The sequence below is a fragment of the Meriones unguiculatus genome, chromosome X (assembly GCF_030254825.1).
Source record: "Meriones unguiculatus strain TT.TT164.6M chromosome X, Bangor_MerUng_6.1, whole genome shotgun sequence".
NCBI classification, from domain to species: Eukaryota; Metazoa; Chordata; class Mammalia; order Rodentia; family Muridae; genus Meriones; species Meriones unguiculatus.
The window spans coordinates 28,961,686-28,978,827 of NC_083369.1; the positions used below are offsets into that span (position 1 = coordinate 28,961,686).

A 17,142-nucleotide genomic window follows, 5' to 3' on the forward strand; every position below is an offset into this window, starting at 1 on the left:
CTATTGTGAAGGGTGTTGTTTCCCTAATTTCTTTCTCAGCCCTTTTGTCTTTTGTATACAGGAGGGCTACTGATTTTTTTTGAGTTAATTTTTTATTCAGCCATTCTGCTAAAGGTGTTTATCAGCTGCAGGAGTTCCCTGGTAGAATTTTTGGGGTCTCTCAGGTATACTATCATATGATCTGTGAATAGTGATACTTCAACGTCTTCCTTTCCGATTTGTATCCTCTTGATCTCCTTTAGTTGTCTTATTGCTCTAGCTAGGACTTCAAATACTATGTTGAAGAGATACAGAGAGAGTAGGTAGCTTTGCCTTATCCCTGATTTCAGTGGGATTAATTGAAGTTTCTTTCCGTTTAGTTTAATCTTGGCTATTGGTTTGCTGTATACTGTCTTTACTTTGTTTACATGTGTACCTTTTATCCCTGATCTCTCCAAGACCTTAAACATGAATGGGTGTTAGATTTTGTCAAAATCTTTTTTTTTTTTTTTTTTTTTTTTTTTATCTAAGGAGATGATCATGTGGTTTTTCTCCTTCAGTTTGTTTATATGGTGGATTACATTGATGGATTTCCACCCCTGCATGCCTGGGATGAAGCCTGTTTGGTCATGGTGGATGATATCTTTTATGTGTTCTTGGATTCAGTTTGCAAGTATTTTATTGAGTATTTTTGTATCAATGTTCCTGAGAGAGATAGGTCTGAAGTTCTCTTTTTTTTTGTTGGGACTTTGTGTGATTTAGGTATCAAAGTTACTGTGGCCTCATAGAATGAGTTTGCTAATGTTCCTTCTGTTCCTATTTTGTGGACTTGTTTGAAGAGTATTGGAGTTAGCTCTTCTTCAAAGGTCTGGTAGAATTATGTGCTGAAACCATCTGGCCCTGTGCTTTTTTTTTGGAGGGGAGACTTTTGTTGACAGCTTTTGTTTCCTTGGGCGATATAGGACTATTTAATCTATTTACCTGATCTTGATTTAATTTTGATAAATGAAATCTATCAAGAATATTGTTCATTTCATTTAGATTTCCAAATTTTGTGGCATATAGACTTTTGTAGTAAGACCTAATATTTTCCTCAGTGTTGTTATGTCCCTCTTTTCATTTCTGATTTTGCTGATTTGGATAGTTTCTTTCTGCCTTTTAGTTAGTTTGGCTAAAGTTTTGTCTATCTTGTTGATTTTCTCAAAGAGCCAGCTCTTGGTTTCCTTGATTCTTTAAATTGTTTTCTTTGTTTTTAATTCATTGATTTCAGCTCTGAGTTTGATTATTTCTAATCATCTTCGCCTCTTGGGTGTGTCTACTTCCTTTTTCCCCCCCTAGGGCTTGTAGGTATACCATTAAGTTGCTTGTACAAGATGTCTCAAACTTCTTTCGGAAGGTACTCTTAGCACTGTTTTCATTGTTTCCCATGAATCTAGGTAAGTTGTGCCTTCATTTTTATTGAATTTTAGGAAGTCTCTTATTTCTTTCTTTGTTTCTTCCCTGACCCAGATGTCACTGAGTAGAAAGTTCTTTAGTTTCCATGTGTATGTAGACTTTTTGTTATTTCTGTTGTTGTTTGAGGTCTAGTTTTAGGCCATGATGGTCTGATAGGATACAAGGGATTATTTCAATCTTCTTGTATCTGTTAAGGCTTGCTTTGTGCCTGACTATATGGTCAATTTTTGAGAAGGTTCCATGAGGTGCTGAAAAGAAGGTATACTCTTTTGAGTTTGAATGAAAAGCTCTGTAGACATCCATTAGGTCCATTTTGTTTAGGTCCATTAGGTCCATTCTGTAAGTGTCATTGTTTTCTTATTTCGTTTCTGTCTATATGGTCTGTCCCTTGGTGAGAGTGGAGTGTTGAAGTCTCCCAGTATTAAGGTGTTGGGATCAATGTGTGATTTAAACATTAATAATGTTTCGTTTATAAATGCAGGTGCTCTTGTATTTGGGGCATAGATTTTCAGGATGATTATGTCCTCATGGTGGATTTTTCCTTTGATGAGAATAAATTGCCCCTCCTTATCTTTTTTGATTATTTTTGGTTGAAACTCTATTTTATTACATATTAGGATAGCTACTGCAGCTTGTTTTCTGGGTCTGTTTGCTTGAAAACCCCTTTTCCAGCCTTTTACTCTGAGGTAGTTTTTATCTTTGTTGCAGAGGTGTGTTTCTTGGATGCAACAGAATGTTGTATCCTGTTTCTGCAACCAATCTGTTAGTCTGTATCTCTTTATTAGAGAGTTGAGTCAGTTGATTTTTGATATATAATAGTGACCAATGAATGTTAGTTCCTTTTATTGTGGAGTTGGAGGTGATAGTGTGTTTGTGTCCTTGTTTTCATTTGACTTTTTTGTTGTAAAGTTATTTATTTCCTGTTTTTTCTTGGGTGTAGAATGGAGTTTTAGAATGGAGTTTTCCTTCTATTATCTTCTGTAGGACTAGGTTGCTGTGTTGATACTGTTTAAGTTTAGTTTTGTCATGGAATATTTTGTTTTCTCCATCTATGTTGATTAAAAGCTTTGCTGGGTATAGTAGTCTGGGTTGGCATCTGTGGTGTCTTAGAGTCTGTATGACGTCTGTCCAGGCCATTCTGGCTTTCATAGTTTCTGTTGATAAGGCTGGTGTGATTCTGATAGGTCTACTTTCATATGTTACTTGGCCTTTTCCCTTGCAACTTTTAATATTTTTCTTTGTTCTGTAGATTTATTGTTTTTACTATTACATGACGTAAGGGGTTTCTTTTCTGGTCTAGTCTATTTGGTGTTCTGCAAACCTCTTGTATGTTTACAGACATCTCTTAAGTTTAGAAAATTTTCCTCTATTATTTTCTTGAAAATATTTTCTGGAACATGGAGCCTGGACTCTTCTTTTACCTCTATTCCTATTATTCTTAGATTTCGTCCTTTTATGGCATCCTTGATTTCTTGGATGTTTTATGTTTCGGACTTTTCCGATTTTAATTTATTTTTGTGAGAGATGTATCAAGTTCTGCAATTTTATCTTTAGCACTTGAGATTAAGTCTTCTGTTTTTTGTATTTTGTTGGTGATGCTTACTAATGTGGTTCTTGATCTCTTCTCTAGGTTCTCCAGCTCCAGGCTTTTCTCTGTTTGTGTTTTCTTTATTGATTCTAATTCTGTTTTCATGTCTTGCACCATTTCCTTCATCTCTTTAAATGTGGATTACTGTCTTTCCATGATGACCTCAAATTTTTTTGTTCGTTTCCTCTCTCTGTGCCTCTATTTGTGCCTGTATTTGTTTGGCTGTATTTTCCTGTATTTCTTTGAGAGCTTTGTTCATTTCCTCTTTTTGTACCTCTAATAACTATATAAGCATAGACTTTAGATCATTTTCTTTTGAAAAGGATGAATTAAAATATCCATTAATTTTTGGGGGTTGCTGGTGAAGCCATGATGTCCTGATTTTTGTTGGGTATGTTCTTACACTGACCTCTGGCCATCTGCTTATCTATAACCTTAGCTGTGTGTTCCAGGAGTCTGTACTTCAGACTGGGTCCATCTGTCTCTGGTTTTTCTTCAGGAAGATGACAGAGGTTCACTGGTTCAAGAGTGGATGTTGGTATTTCAGCTGTAGCTAAGGGAAGAAGGTTGCAAGCGCATGTACACAAGCATGAGAGGTTACATGGAACTGTGCCTTGGAGGACAGGGTGCTAGTGCATGTAGATGCCTGGAAGGGTAGAGGGTAAGTAAAAGTTGTGGTGCTAATGTGGATCGCAGTGTGCATGTGCAGGTGTAGTGAATGCCTCAGTGGCCCACAGGCCTGTAGTACTATACTGTCCTCCAGGCCCTCAGATCTGCTTAGGTTGTAGCAGTTTGGCTCCAGCCTGGACTCTACTGGGAGACCCACAGAACAGGGGCTTCAATCTTGAGAATGCTGTCCCAAGGATCCCTATGTTGCCCACAGTGGGGGTGTGGGTGGGAGGGATCTGATGTGTGGCTGCTAGTGTAGAGCCCCTGGATCTGGGGCTCTGTATGCACCCCCTTGAAGGCACACTCACTCACTGGTAGGCCTATGCAGAAAGCATAGGTATCCCACTGATTCTCAAGGTTCTCTACTGTCAGATCTGGGCCTGCAGGGGCAAATTGAAAGTGTAGGAAATCTGTCAGTGGTGTCCACTGTTTGGCTGTCTTGCAGGGAAGCCTGTAGTTGGGGCCACCTCTCAGTTATGGAGCACAGAGGCTTGTGTTTGGGGCAGTAGCTGCCTGCCGTAGCAGCCAGACAGGGACTCCTGTTCTTGGAGCCACCTCCTCTGTCTCAGTCACCAAGGAGGTAGGCTCATACTCTTGCTGCCTCTGCCATCTCAGTCACCGAGCAGGGAGGCTTGTGCTTAGGGCAGCAGCAGCGAGCACAGCAGCAGCCACTGCCTCAGCAGTCAAGCAGGGAGGCCTGTGCCTGGATTCAGACTGTCCCAGGTCACGGGTTGTCCCCTCTAGTCCAGGAAGCCTCAATATCAATGTTCTGGCTTCAGCCACCCCTCCACTCACCAGTTTCAGAGTTTTGGATCTTCTGACCCTCAGGTATGGTGTACACTGGTCGCTGCCATTTAACAGTGTTCATGTTAAATGGTACCAGTATATTTCTGCATTTTTTTTCTCCAGAGGGTCTTAGCAACACAGTTTGTTATGGTATAGAAGTAGAAAATACATTATGTGCCAGGCTAGGTAGTACACTTCTTTGATCCCAGCACCCAGGAGGCAGAGGCAGGTGGTTCTCAGCGTTCAATGCCAGCCAGGGCTACAGACTAACACTCTGTCAAAAAAATAGTGTGGGGATCTGGTTATAAGAGTTGGGTTGGAGAAGAGCCCCTGGTGGCTCCTGCCTTAATTCAGCACTTGGAAGGCTGTCTGAAGCAAGATTACAGTTTCACCTGTTATTTTGACTGTTTTTGAGATAAGGTTTCACTATGTAGCTCTGGCTGTCCTAGAGCTTACTATGTTGATCAGGCTGGCCTCAAACTCCCAGAGATCCTCTTGCTTCTGCCTCAAGAGTTCTGGGATTAAAGCAGTGCACCAATTTTATTTTAGTTATATATGAGTATTTTGTTTGCATGTATTTAAGTGTACCTGGTGCCTGCAGGGGGCAAAAGAGGGTATCAGATTCCCTGTACCTGGAGTTATGGATGGTTGTAAGCTACCCTGTGGGTGATGGGAACCAAAGCAATGCCCTCTGCAAGTGCAATAAATTCTCTTAACCACTGAGCCATCTCTTTAGCCTAGTTTTTTATTGCCTTCCACCTTGATATGGGTTCTGGAGAATGAACTTGGGTTGTCCAGCTTGCTCTTTAAGTGTTTTAAGCCAGTTTGCCATCCTTACTGGTTTTCTTGTTGCGACTTTTTTTTTTTTTTTCTTCAAATGATTCCTGAGGATAAGGGGAGTGATGGCAGTTTTGAGGCCATCCTGGTCTGTATTAACAATATCCTGTCTCAAAAAAATTTTAAATGATTTTCTATGTTTTTTTTTTTTTTAGATTTTCTATGTTTTTATGTATATATGCACGATAGTGTAGAGGGGTGTGTGGACATGTGTGTGTTTAAAAGGACAACTTGCAGGAGTCTCTCCTATCACATCGGTCCAGGGATCCCACTCAAGTTGTCAGACTTGGCTGCATGCACCTTTACCTAGAACGATCTTGCTTTCCTCTCTCCCCAAAATAAATTTATTTTCAAAAGTGTTGTGAAAGAATGTGGAATGAAGGTGCTAGTTTAATGGTCAGAGAGGGCTTTGTTGTGCAGCCATCACTGGCAGTGTTAAAGCACTGTTTACAATTAGAAGATGTAGGGCTGGTGTAGACCAATGCTCATCCATAGAATGTTTTCACTAGTATATGTGAAGCCCTGGATCCCATCTCCAGTACTGGGAAAACAACTTATGAAATTATGATAAGCAATAAAATAAACCCTTAAAATTATCCAGAGAAGTTCATACACTTAGAGTACTTGGAGTCATTCTGTTCTTATTTTTCCATGTTTTGTTTTGTTTGAGACAGGAGTTCATGTGTCTGAGGCTGGCCTTGAACCCCCAGTTCCTCCTGCTTTCACCTTCCAAGAGCTGTGATGACAGTTGTATACCAAAATTCCTGGCTTGGAGTCATTCTATTCTCAACGTGAAAAAAAAAAATTTAAGATTTATTTAAGTCAGGGGTTGTGGCACACCCAGCACCCAGGAGACAGAGGCAGGTGGACTCTTGAGTTTGAGGCCAGCCTGGTCTAGATAGTGAGATTTGGGTCAACCAGAACTATAGAGAGAGACATTGTCTCAAAAAATACAAAGAAAGAAAGGGGAAGGAGAGAGAAAGAGAGAGCAGTGGGGAGAAAGAAAGAGAGAGAGAGAAAAAAAGAGAAAGAAAGAAAGAAAGAAAGAAAGAAAGAAAGAAAGAAAGAAAGAAAGAAAGAAAGAAAGAAAGAGAGAAAGAAAGAGAGAGATGAATGGAAGGAAGATGAGAGAGAAAGAAAGAAAAGTGGAGTAAAGAAGGTGAAGAAACACTTGCTGTTCTTGTAGAGGTCTTAGGTTTGGATCCTAGCACCCACATGGCAGCTCACAGCTGTCTCTAATTCTAGTTCCAGGGGATCTGACACCCTCTGGCCTCCACGGGCAGCAGACAGGAATGCAGTGCACATACACACATGCAAGCAAAACACTTAAACATAGGAAATACAGCCTCGTGTAGTAACACATGCCTGTAATCCTAGCACTCCTGACATCCTTATTTCAATAGGAGTTTGGAGGAGGCAGAGGCTGTCAGATCTCTGAGTTGACAGTCCAGCCAGGCTGGCCAGGAGAGAGCCTGTCTTAAAACTGTTCTTTTTAAAAGCCATGGAACTTGCCTTGCCTGCAGCCATGTCCCTGGAGGGAAGATCCTCTCATCTCACGCTGACCTTCTGCAAATCCTCCAGGCTTTGGTTTATCATCTGTAAATGTAGGGTGATAAGATCATTGTAAACTTGAGTGCCCAAGGCACTTTGCTTCCAGTGTGTAGTCCCAGCCACTTGGAAGGCTGAGTGGATTCTGGAGTGTTTGGATCTAGGATGAAACCAGCCCAGACAGCATGGGAAATCTTGTCTCAAAAAGGAAAAAAAAAAAAAAAGTACATCATGCAGTACTTAGAATAATGTTTGGTATACAGATTTTCTTTTCTTTTTCTTTTTTTTTTCTTTTTTTTTTTTTTTTTTTTGAGACAGGGTCTCTCTGTATAGGCCCAGGCTGTCCTGGAACTCGCTTTGTAGACCAGGTGGAACAACTTTTAAAAATACAAAATACATATACAAATCAAACATTTACTGGTAATAAGTCACAAACTTTTTTAAGGTCTTATAACCCAAGGTCAAGGCCAACACACACACATGCACTAAAAAGTTTTACATTTTATTTTTGAGATTATAATACAGTCCCAATTTTTCTCCCTTCCATTTCCTCCCTTTAAACTCTACAATAAAGGAAGAAAGAAAACTTACATATTGCAAATCTGGGACTTAGGTCCTGGAAAGACAGTTCAGCAGTTAAGAGCACTTTTATACTGCCCTACTGAGGATGTGGGGTTTGGTTCCCAGCAACCATATCAGATGGCTCACCATTGCTTATAACTCGCTTCTGAGGGGACCTGACACCCTCTCTGGCTTCCAAGACCACCTATGTGTATGTGGTGTACATAAACTCATGAAGACACATATATATGCATGAATAAATTAATTTTTTTTAAATTTCAGGCTTACTTTTGAAAGGACCAGGCCTGACTCCCTCCCCCAAAAGTCATCAGTCTCAGAAACAAGGCCATAAAATTCTCTCCCCAAGAAATAGCATGAGGATAACCACAAGAATGGGAAGGCATCTTATCTCAGGGTGGGGCATCTGTGCTGGGCAGCCTACTGACCCTAACATTCCTGAGGTCTATAGATAGCTCACTCAATGTTATGTTAGTTAGCCAATCACTCTGTAACACCCTTGCCCTTGCTGAATGTCATCCAATCGTGTAACTGCTAAACTGGGAATTCCAGGTTCTTGCTCAAACCCCAAATGAAAACCCTGCTATGCAGCTGCTTGGGCCTCTTCTCTCTGATCCACAGTGTTGGTGATGGTGGAGAGACTGAGCTTAAGCCCGAATAAAGCTCTTTGCTCTTGCATATGTGGTCTGGCTCCTGGTGGTCTTTGGGGACCCTAACATCTGGGAATAACATTTGGTTGCTGGTCTGGCATCCTTAAGACCTCCTAGGACTCCTGGCACGAGGAGCTGAACACCAGCCTGTAAGTGAGTGGTCTGTTTGTGTCTCTCCTTGTTTGTCTGTGTCTCAGAGATACTGTTTTATGTTTTGTGTTTCTTTGTATTTATATTATTGTTTCTGATGTCTACTTTCTTTGTTTTTGGTTTCTTCTTGCAAAAGGAGTTGGAACTGGCCCTTGGAATTAGCGGAAGCTCTGGCAGAAAATGTTCTTGCCACTTCTTTGGAGCAGTTCTCATTGGTTTTGGGTTTTGGTTTCCTTTTGCAAAAGAGTTGGAATTGGCCCTTAGGATTAGGGAAGGAGCTGTAAATCCCTTGGCCTGAGGTGTGGAAGATGTTCTTGCCACCTCTCAGGGACAATCCCAGTTCTCATTGGTTTTGGTTTGGCGGAAGCTCTCAAATTGGTTCTTTGGTTCTGATCCAGCAAGCAGTACCACTGCAATTCTCTGGTCGACCAAGTTTTCTCTGGGAACATCTGTGTCTGTTCATGAATGTCCTTGTTCTTATCATTTTATGATGGGTCTTCTTGAATTGATCTAACCATAGGTAAAATTCTTGTTTAGTTCTAGGCCAACAGAGCTGCTGGTCTTGGCAGCTCAAGCACAAGCCGCAGGTCCCTGGCAGGGTGACTCAAATCATGGTCTATAAGCTCTGTTTCTCTAGCCTTTAGCTCTGAGTGGGAAGGAGCCTGCTGGGAAGGCAGGCAGGCCAGCAACATTGACTGAAGGTGTACAAGCCTGGCTTCTGGGAGGAAAAATGATGGCCACTTCACTTCTGGGGGTCATCATGAGAGGGCAGAGGGCAAGGAGGCATACCAAGGGCTGGCTGCAGTGGGTGGCTTCCCATGTAACACTGCTAGCAAGTAACAAAGTGCCTGAAATTACAGCCAGAGGAAATAAGGAAAGTTTTGTCTGTTTTAGATGTATGTGTATGGCCATTACATGTTTCTGACTGATCTTAAATGATTAATATGTTCTGTATGTCTTGGTTATAAATTAACAGTTATCAGATATGTTTAAAGTTTAAATTCAAACTCTTGTTTAAAACGTATATGTACGCATGTGTGTTTATAACATCTATAGAAACACAGATTTTTTTTTTAAATAGCAACCATGTGATTTGACTCTGCCGTCTTGAAATTGCCACATGGTGTGCCATAGGACAAAAAAAAAAAATTACAGAACCTCATAGTCTTAATGAATTCTGTTTATCATCCTATATGAGCATAACACTATGACTGAGAAGGTCATATGCCTTAGGAGGGCACCCTACAATGTCAAATTTCCTTCTTTTTTTTCCTTTAGTCTCATTTTTTATTTGTTTGTTTGGAGACAGGGTTTCTCTCTATAGCCCTGACTATCCTGGACCAGGCTGGCCTCAAATTTACAGAGATCTGCCTGCCTCGACCTCCCAAGTGCTGGGATTAAAGGTGTGCACCACCACGCCCATCTTGAAACTGCTTTTTAATATTAATGGTTAAAACACTAGATTTGTGTTGCTCTCAATTTGGGTCTGAGAAATGTCTTTTTGCAGTGAGTAATGGTTAATGCAGAGACTCAAGACTGGGCAAAGTGGCAAGCATAGGTAACAGTGAGTGCTCAGCTATGGTTGAATCATCTTTATCAATCAACTGCTATCCAAGGCTCAGGGAACACTTTGGAAGAGGGGCCAGAGAGAATGTAAAAGCTTGTAGACAGGGAGAGTGCTGTAAAATGTTGACCTCTGTTGACATAGCTGTTGCACACATGAACTCACAGTTCATGATCACTTGCACAAGACCAAACCAGTCAAAATTCCAGAATGGATAGAAGAAGGGCCCTTTATGCCACACCCTTTTGGCAGTTGACGTGTGCTGAGGGAAGGAGAGTTTCTCACCTTTGTAGATGTGGCTCCTGGGAGGTGCTCATGCCCCAGTTGATGGTTGCATAGCCATGTACATATAGGCAGCACTGATTTGACTAGGGGGGTTATTAATAACAAAAATAAAAGAATATGTGATGTTGGGAAGGAGATGGATTTGGTGGGGATGGGTCGCTAGGGGAAGCTAGAGGGAGATAGTGGTGGATGGATATGATCAAAATATATTGTATATATGTGTGGAAGTTTTAAAGAATAAATATAATTTTATTTTATTTTGTTTTTTCAAGACAGGGTTTCTCTGTGTAATAGCCTTGGCTTTCCTGGAACTCTCTTTGTAGACCAGGCTGGCCTCAACCTCACAGAGATCTGCTCTGGGATTAAAGGCCCCACGTCTGAGTTTACTTTTTTTTTTTATTTTTGAGATTATAATATAATTACAACATTTCTCTCTTCTCTTTTTCCCTCTGTGATTATCAACCTTGGGTAGTGACCTCATTTGGGGTTGAATGACCCTTTGACGGGTTTTGTGGATGTTTTGGTTCATGAGAGGTTAGTTGGGAGAGAGGACACAGACCCCTTATTTCACCTGGCTGTTTAGGATCGATGGATTCTTTTGGGGCTATCCCAATCTTTGTCAGTAGCAAACGAGCTGCTGCATTGAAACATTTCTCTGTCTCTAGTCTCTCCAAACTATCACACCTTCTCTGTCTGGGCTCTCATATTTATATTCCTCAGAGTCCTAGACAACGGCCCTCTCTGTGCTGCATGAAGCAGGCAGGACATTACCGGTTGGCAAAGACCATGCCCCATAGAAAGCAGTTATCAGCTTTGGACAAACTAAAGCCCAGACTAAAATCCCATACTTGGGATTAAAACAAAAACATATTTAAAAACAAAAGCATAACAGAGTTTTTGAAAAAATCAAAACTTCCATTATAAGAGAGAGGAAGTTTAGCAGGAGAGTAATAGAGGGACACATTGCAGAGAGAATTCAGGTGAATACCAAATGAACCAGAGAATGAGAAGGAGCCAGGAGATTAGAGCAGATTTGGATCTGGGATCTGAGAGTGAGGCTTTGAAGTCTCAAAGAAATGAGCTATTTCCAGTGTACTCTCTGCTTCCCATTTGTGGGTCAGGATGTGACTTCTCAGCTGCTGCATTGCCATACCTGCCTGGCTGGTGTGTACTCCCTGGCTGGTAATTGATTCCTATCCTTCTGATATTATAAGCCCCAAATAAAACCACCTACCTTCTTTCCTTCCTTCCTTCTTTCCTTTCTTCCTTCCTGTTGTGAGACAGGGTTTTGCTGTGTAACAGCCCTGGCTGTCCTGGAATCACTTTGTAGAACAGGATGGCCTTAATCTCTAGAGATCTGCCTGCCTCTGCCTCCTGACTGCTGGGATTAAAGGCATGCACTACCACACCTGGCCCCTAAACCCTTCTTTCTATAATTTGCCTTGGTCATAGTGCTTTATCACAGTGATAGAAAAGTTATCAATTGTTGGAAGAACCCTGCTGTTGGTGGTTGCAGTCCTCCTTGCCTGCATAGCCATTCTGAGCTTGGCAGGACCTCCTACTCTGCCTGGCTTTATCTGGAGAGTCTTTCGACATAGATGCCCTTACCCACATTTGATATATGACTTTTGACCTAGCTCTCTGCTAGCTCTGCTCTCCCTGTGCCTATAGGATAATTAGTTAATGGGTTTCTGTTCATATGATAGGAGTGAGTTGTTTAATGCTATTCAAGCATCCTTGAAGTGCCTAGTTCTAACCAATTATGTACACCTATCCTGGAAGCCCCCTATCCACTCCCTAAGGAGTATATAGCCTTCATTCTCCCGAATTAAAGTTGAAGTAGCTCCCTGAAGTGATTCCCAGAGTGATCATTGTCCATTGTGCTCATGGCCTTACAAGCCCCGTGTCTCTCCTTCTGCTTCTCCTTACTTCATAGGCTGGTGGCCAACAGCCTCTAGGGAGGAGAACCACAACCAATGTACCTGATGATTTGAGTTCATTTCCTGGGACTTACATGGAGTAAAGAGAAAGGCAACTCCTATAGATTGTCCTTTGATTTACACATATGCATCATGGCATATGCATATCCATACATATTCACACACATACACACAGCACACATAAACATAAAACTAACAAAAGGAAAGATCTGTGGATGTTGCTTAGTGGTAGAGACCCTTCTTAGCATGTCCAATGACTAACACTGATCTGCAGTACTGAAAAATAATGGCAGGGAAGTGGTAATTGGTACAAACAGGAAGGGTAAGAATCAAATGACTGGAAGATAAAAATAACCGGACTCCAGGACTGCCTGGTTACATGTGTCTCTGGAGAGTTGAGAATAAGTTTCCTGTTTCATGATGAGTTCTACATTTGTCACAGCTGTTTGTTGACAGCAACAAAGATAAAGGCTGATTAGGCAGAAAAGACATTTTTAAAAAGAGTGTGAGTGGGCTCCCAGAATGCAAGAAGATGCGGAAGGTCAGTTTTCAGGAAGAAAGTCCCCAAACATTGCAGAAGTGGCAGGATGGATGACACACATTCGCCCACACAAAGGACAGCAGGAAACTGCTTCCATTGCTGCAAGAAGTCATCCTTGAATACACTGGAAATTCCCTGACTGAAGAAGATAAAAGAAGGGGAAGAATGAGGAGGACAGAAGAAGTTCCACAAAGAGTAGTTTCCTTGTATTGGTGTGTGTGCGCACATATGTGCATGCATATATGTGTATGATTCCATTTGAAGCATGACTCTTTCTGGCATCCGGAGAACTAATACAGATGTTTAGCAGATGGTAGGATATTTGACATTCTTAGCATTCAGGTAGCAGGTAAGACAAGAATGTGCTATGGGTCAGAGCTAGCATGACAAGTGTGATGGGAAGACAGAAAAGAGAATCCTGAGTTTGGGAAGAAAACTTGCCTGGAATTCTCCTTGCCCGTGTACTAAGCCTTTAGTTGCTTACCTTCATAGATATATTTCACTTTTTTTTTTCTAAGACAGGGTTTCTCTGTGTAGCTTTGGTTGTCCTGGACTCGCTTTGTAGCTTGTCCTTGAACTCATAGAAATATGCCTGCCTCTGCCTCCCTGAGTGCTGGGATTACAGATGTGCACCATGGTGCCTGGCTCACATTTCACTCTTTATGTAGTGTAAGAACATCTCTAGTCCTGTTTCACTTTCATGAACCATAGGCATAACATCTCTAGTCCTGTTTCTATTGATTTCTTCAGATCTAAAGGAATACCTGTGATGGTTAACCTTTATTGTCAACTTGACTAGATTTAGATCTCCCTAGGAGGGGGTGGAGAGGTAGCTTAGCAGATAGGAGGACTTAGCTCTTGCAGAGGACTCAGTTTGGGTTTCTAGTACCCATATCAGGCAGCTCACATCTTCATGTTACTCCAGGTCTAGGGGATCCAATATCCTCTGTTGGACTCCTGTGCAGCTGCATTCACACATGCACATACCCACAGAGACACAAGTGCATGCATACACACAACATGCACAATTATATATAAAATAATTTTTTAAAAAAGAATCACCTAGGAGGCACACATCTGGGCTTGCCATGAATTTGTTTCCAGAGAGAGTTAACGTATTAAAAAAGACCCTTCATGAACATGGACAGCATTCATCTAATGGGATGGTGTTGTAGATATAAACATGTTTTTGTTTTAATACCAGGTGTGGGATGTGGGACTGATTCAGATAGTCCACAGCAGCAAACTATTTACGTTGTCCGGCTCTGAAACAAGCTCTTTGCCAGCTGCAGACAGTTTGACTCTGAGGACTCTGGAGAGAGAATAAATGCCAGAGCCCATCGAGTGGAGACTGGAGAAAGAAGAATGCTACTTCTGCATTCCCCTTGAAGCTCCTGGTTGCTATTGTGAGACAAGAAGTTGGAGATCTCCTGAAATGAGGACTGGGCTGGCTCCCACAAACCTGAAGACCCCAACCACCAGGAAGCATCTAAGAAAGAACTATGGCTCCTCTCCCACTAACCCTTTCTCTCTCTTACCTGGTGTTGGGGTGTCAGAAGGGATTGGCATGGAGTAGGGAGAAAGAGATATAATAAATATAAATAAAAGTTTTTTTAAAGTACTCCAACAAGATGGAGTCCCAGACTAAATAATAAAAGGACAAAATGAGCTGATGATGAAGCTCAGTTGACCTAACATGCACAAAGGCTTTTTGATCCCCAAGAAGTATGGTAGTGCACATCTGTAATCCCTGCACCAGGGAAATGGAAGCAGACGAATAGGAATTCAAGGCCAGCCTAAGCTACATGAGACCCTTTCTCAAAAAGGGGACATGGCTCAATGTGGCTCAAAGTGCCTGCTCTGCAAGCATGAAGATTAGATACAGATCTCCAGAAACCATGTAAAAAGCCAGGTGGCCATGGTGATTATCTATCATCCCAGTGTGTGGGAAGTGAAAACAAGATCCCTAGAGCAAGGTGGAGAATAATGGAGGAAGACACCCTACATCAACCTTGGCCTCTATGCACGTATGTACATGCAAAAGCTAGATATGGCTTGAGCTCCTGTAAACACAGCCCTGGGGAGGTAGAAACAGGAGATTACCAGGACTTGCTGTCCATCCATTCTAGCTGAATTGGTGATCTCCAGGAGGTTCAGTGAGAGACACTGTCTGAAAAGAAATGAATGAATAAACAAATAAGGAGGAGGGCAATTGAAAAGAGCATCTGACATGGACCTCTACACACAATCATACCCACACACATGCACCCCCCGCCACAAAGATGTGCAGGCATATATATATATATGAAAAAGAAAAAAGAGAGAAAGAAAAGAAAGAAGGAAGGAAGAAAGAAAGAGAAAGAAAGAAAGAAGAAAGAGAAACAAGAAGCTAGAGTACCAGCACCCATCCCTCTGCTTCCTGATTGGCAGTTGCTTCATGCTGCTGCTGCCGTAGCTGGCCTCTTCTCACCACTACACCTTCCCCAACACGATGGACAGTATCTTCAAACTGTGAGCCAAATAGACTTTTATTTCCTTAGGTTGCTTTTGTCAGAAATTTTTGTTGAAGCAACAACAACAAAAAGGACTAACACAAATTAAAAACTGGCCAGGTGTGCTGGCACACATCTTTAATTCTAGCACCTAAGAGGCAGAGGCAGAGGCAGGCAGATCTCTAAGCCTGGTCAATATAGCCACTTCTAGGTTACCCAAAGCTATACAGTGAGACCCTGTATCAACAAAACAAAATAAAAAAAAATCCACCATGAAACAACACACAAACAAAACAGTGAAACTCTCCAAATGGTTATAGTAAGTTCTAGGTCCTTAGATGCCAGAAAATCTTCAGCAATGTTTCCTTAGGTGTTCACACTCTAGAGGGGCTGAAGCTACACCATGAGGACAGCTATAACTGTAAAAGCCTGGGACTTAAGTCTTTTGGAAAGGTATGTTTAAAATAATAATAATAAACAACCAAGAACAAGGATCCTTTCAATCTTATCTTCAAGCAGAGCACCATATTTCTCTCTCTCTCTCTCTCTCTCTCTCTCTCTCTCTCTCTCTCTCTCTCTTTTTTCTTTTTTCCTAAGGGAGCAGTGTGGCTGTCTTTTCTAGAAAACAGAGAAAATTGTCCTCTATCTCTCATATGGACTAAAAATTGTGACTCAGTTTTCATCTTCACTGGGCACATGCCTTTAATCCCAGCATTTGGGAGGCAGAAGCAGATGGGTCTCTGTGGGTTTGAGGCCAGCCTGGAAAAAGAAACTAAACTAAACTTAAAATAAAGCAAAATAAAATAAAAAGCATGTTATTCCTTCTCTAAATGTTGTGTGTGTGTGTGTGTGTGTGTGTGTGTGTACATAAGTGCAGATGCCCAAGGAGGCCAGAAGAAGGCATCAGAGTACCTGGAGCTAGAGTTACAGGCAGTTGTTAGCTGCCCTATGTGGGTTCTGGGAACTGAATTCAGATCCTCTGCAAGAATAGAATGTGTTGTTAACCACTGACCCTTCTCTCTTTCCAGGCCCTTGGCTGAATATTTGATACTGCAGAATGTAAAGCATCTCCTGCTGAAGCACTGTTTATATAAATAAATACATACTACAAAATGGCAGCAGTATGTTTAAGGCAATTTGAGAAATTGTTAGAAATTCTATCCTAAGCTAAAATTTATTTAACAATCTGTTTATGAAACTTAAATTGAAGAGTTTAAGTTAGCCTGAATATAACTCCATTTTGAAATAAAGATTTTGACTGGGAACTGAATTCAGGTACCTGGAAATATCACAGGATGTACACCTGGCAGAAAACAAAGTTAACACTCCTAGCAACAGCCTCCAGGAAATATCACAGAATAAATGGCTTTGTAGAAAATAGAGACAATCTCCCAGGCAATAATCAGTGAAAATCAGTTGGGAATCGGGTGGGAAAATTCTCCCCAATGTTTCAGATATAGTTTAAAAGAATAGCCAATGTGATCATATGTCTTAGGCCATTGTGCCTCAGAGAGGCATATGCCTTAGACAATTGTACCTCAGGGAAGGTCACCTCACCCCTCTAAATTTTACCTGATCCTGTAACGTCAAAGCATGAACCCCCCTGCTTGCTGTCATGGAAACCCCCTAATCACAGTCTTTCCCTTTAAAAACCCTGCTCACTCGGGTCTTGAGGTCCCACTTCTCTACTGCTGCGTCAGTGAGACTTGGATCCCAAGTTTGATCTCTCTCATAAAGCTCTCTTGCAATTGCATCGAGTCGTCTCCTGGTGGTTTCTGAGGGTCTTGTGAACCTGGCATTACAAAATTAGCAACTCAAACAGCAGTTTTTAAAACCAAACTTTCTAACACAAAGCAACCCAATAATAAGCTAATCTGATAGGTACTGAGGAATGACGAATAAAAACAGTAATTAAACCATTGTGCTTATATAAGAGAAGAAAACTTTGTACAACACTGCCATAACATAGGGTAGTTTTGGGGGGGTTGGTTTGGGGGAAGGGCTGAGACTGAGAAATTGTCATCTTCACAAATAATGAGATCCATGGCCCTAAATCCATGACCTTGGATTAGAGCAAAG

General features: G+C 41.5%; 1 protein-coding gene across 1 annotated transcript in view; it reads left to right on the forward strand.

Moving 5' to 3' along the window:
* The window catches only part of LOC110543121 (transcription initiation factor TFIID subunit 1-like), an 87,188-nt gene extending 71,600 nt beyond the window's left edge, over positions 1–15,588 (forward strand). Inside the window, 1 exon segment of the mRNA XM_060375511.1 lies at positions 13,776–15,588. Within this exon segment, the coding sequence (XP_060231494.1) occupies positions 13,776–13,840 (65 nt within the window). The 3' untranslated portion in view covers positions 13,841–15,588.
* Positions 15,589–17,142: the final 1,554 nt, after the last annotated feature.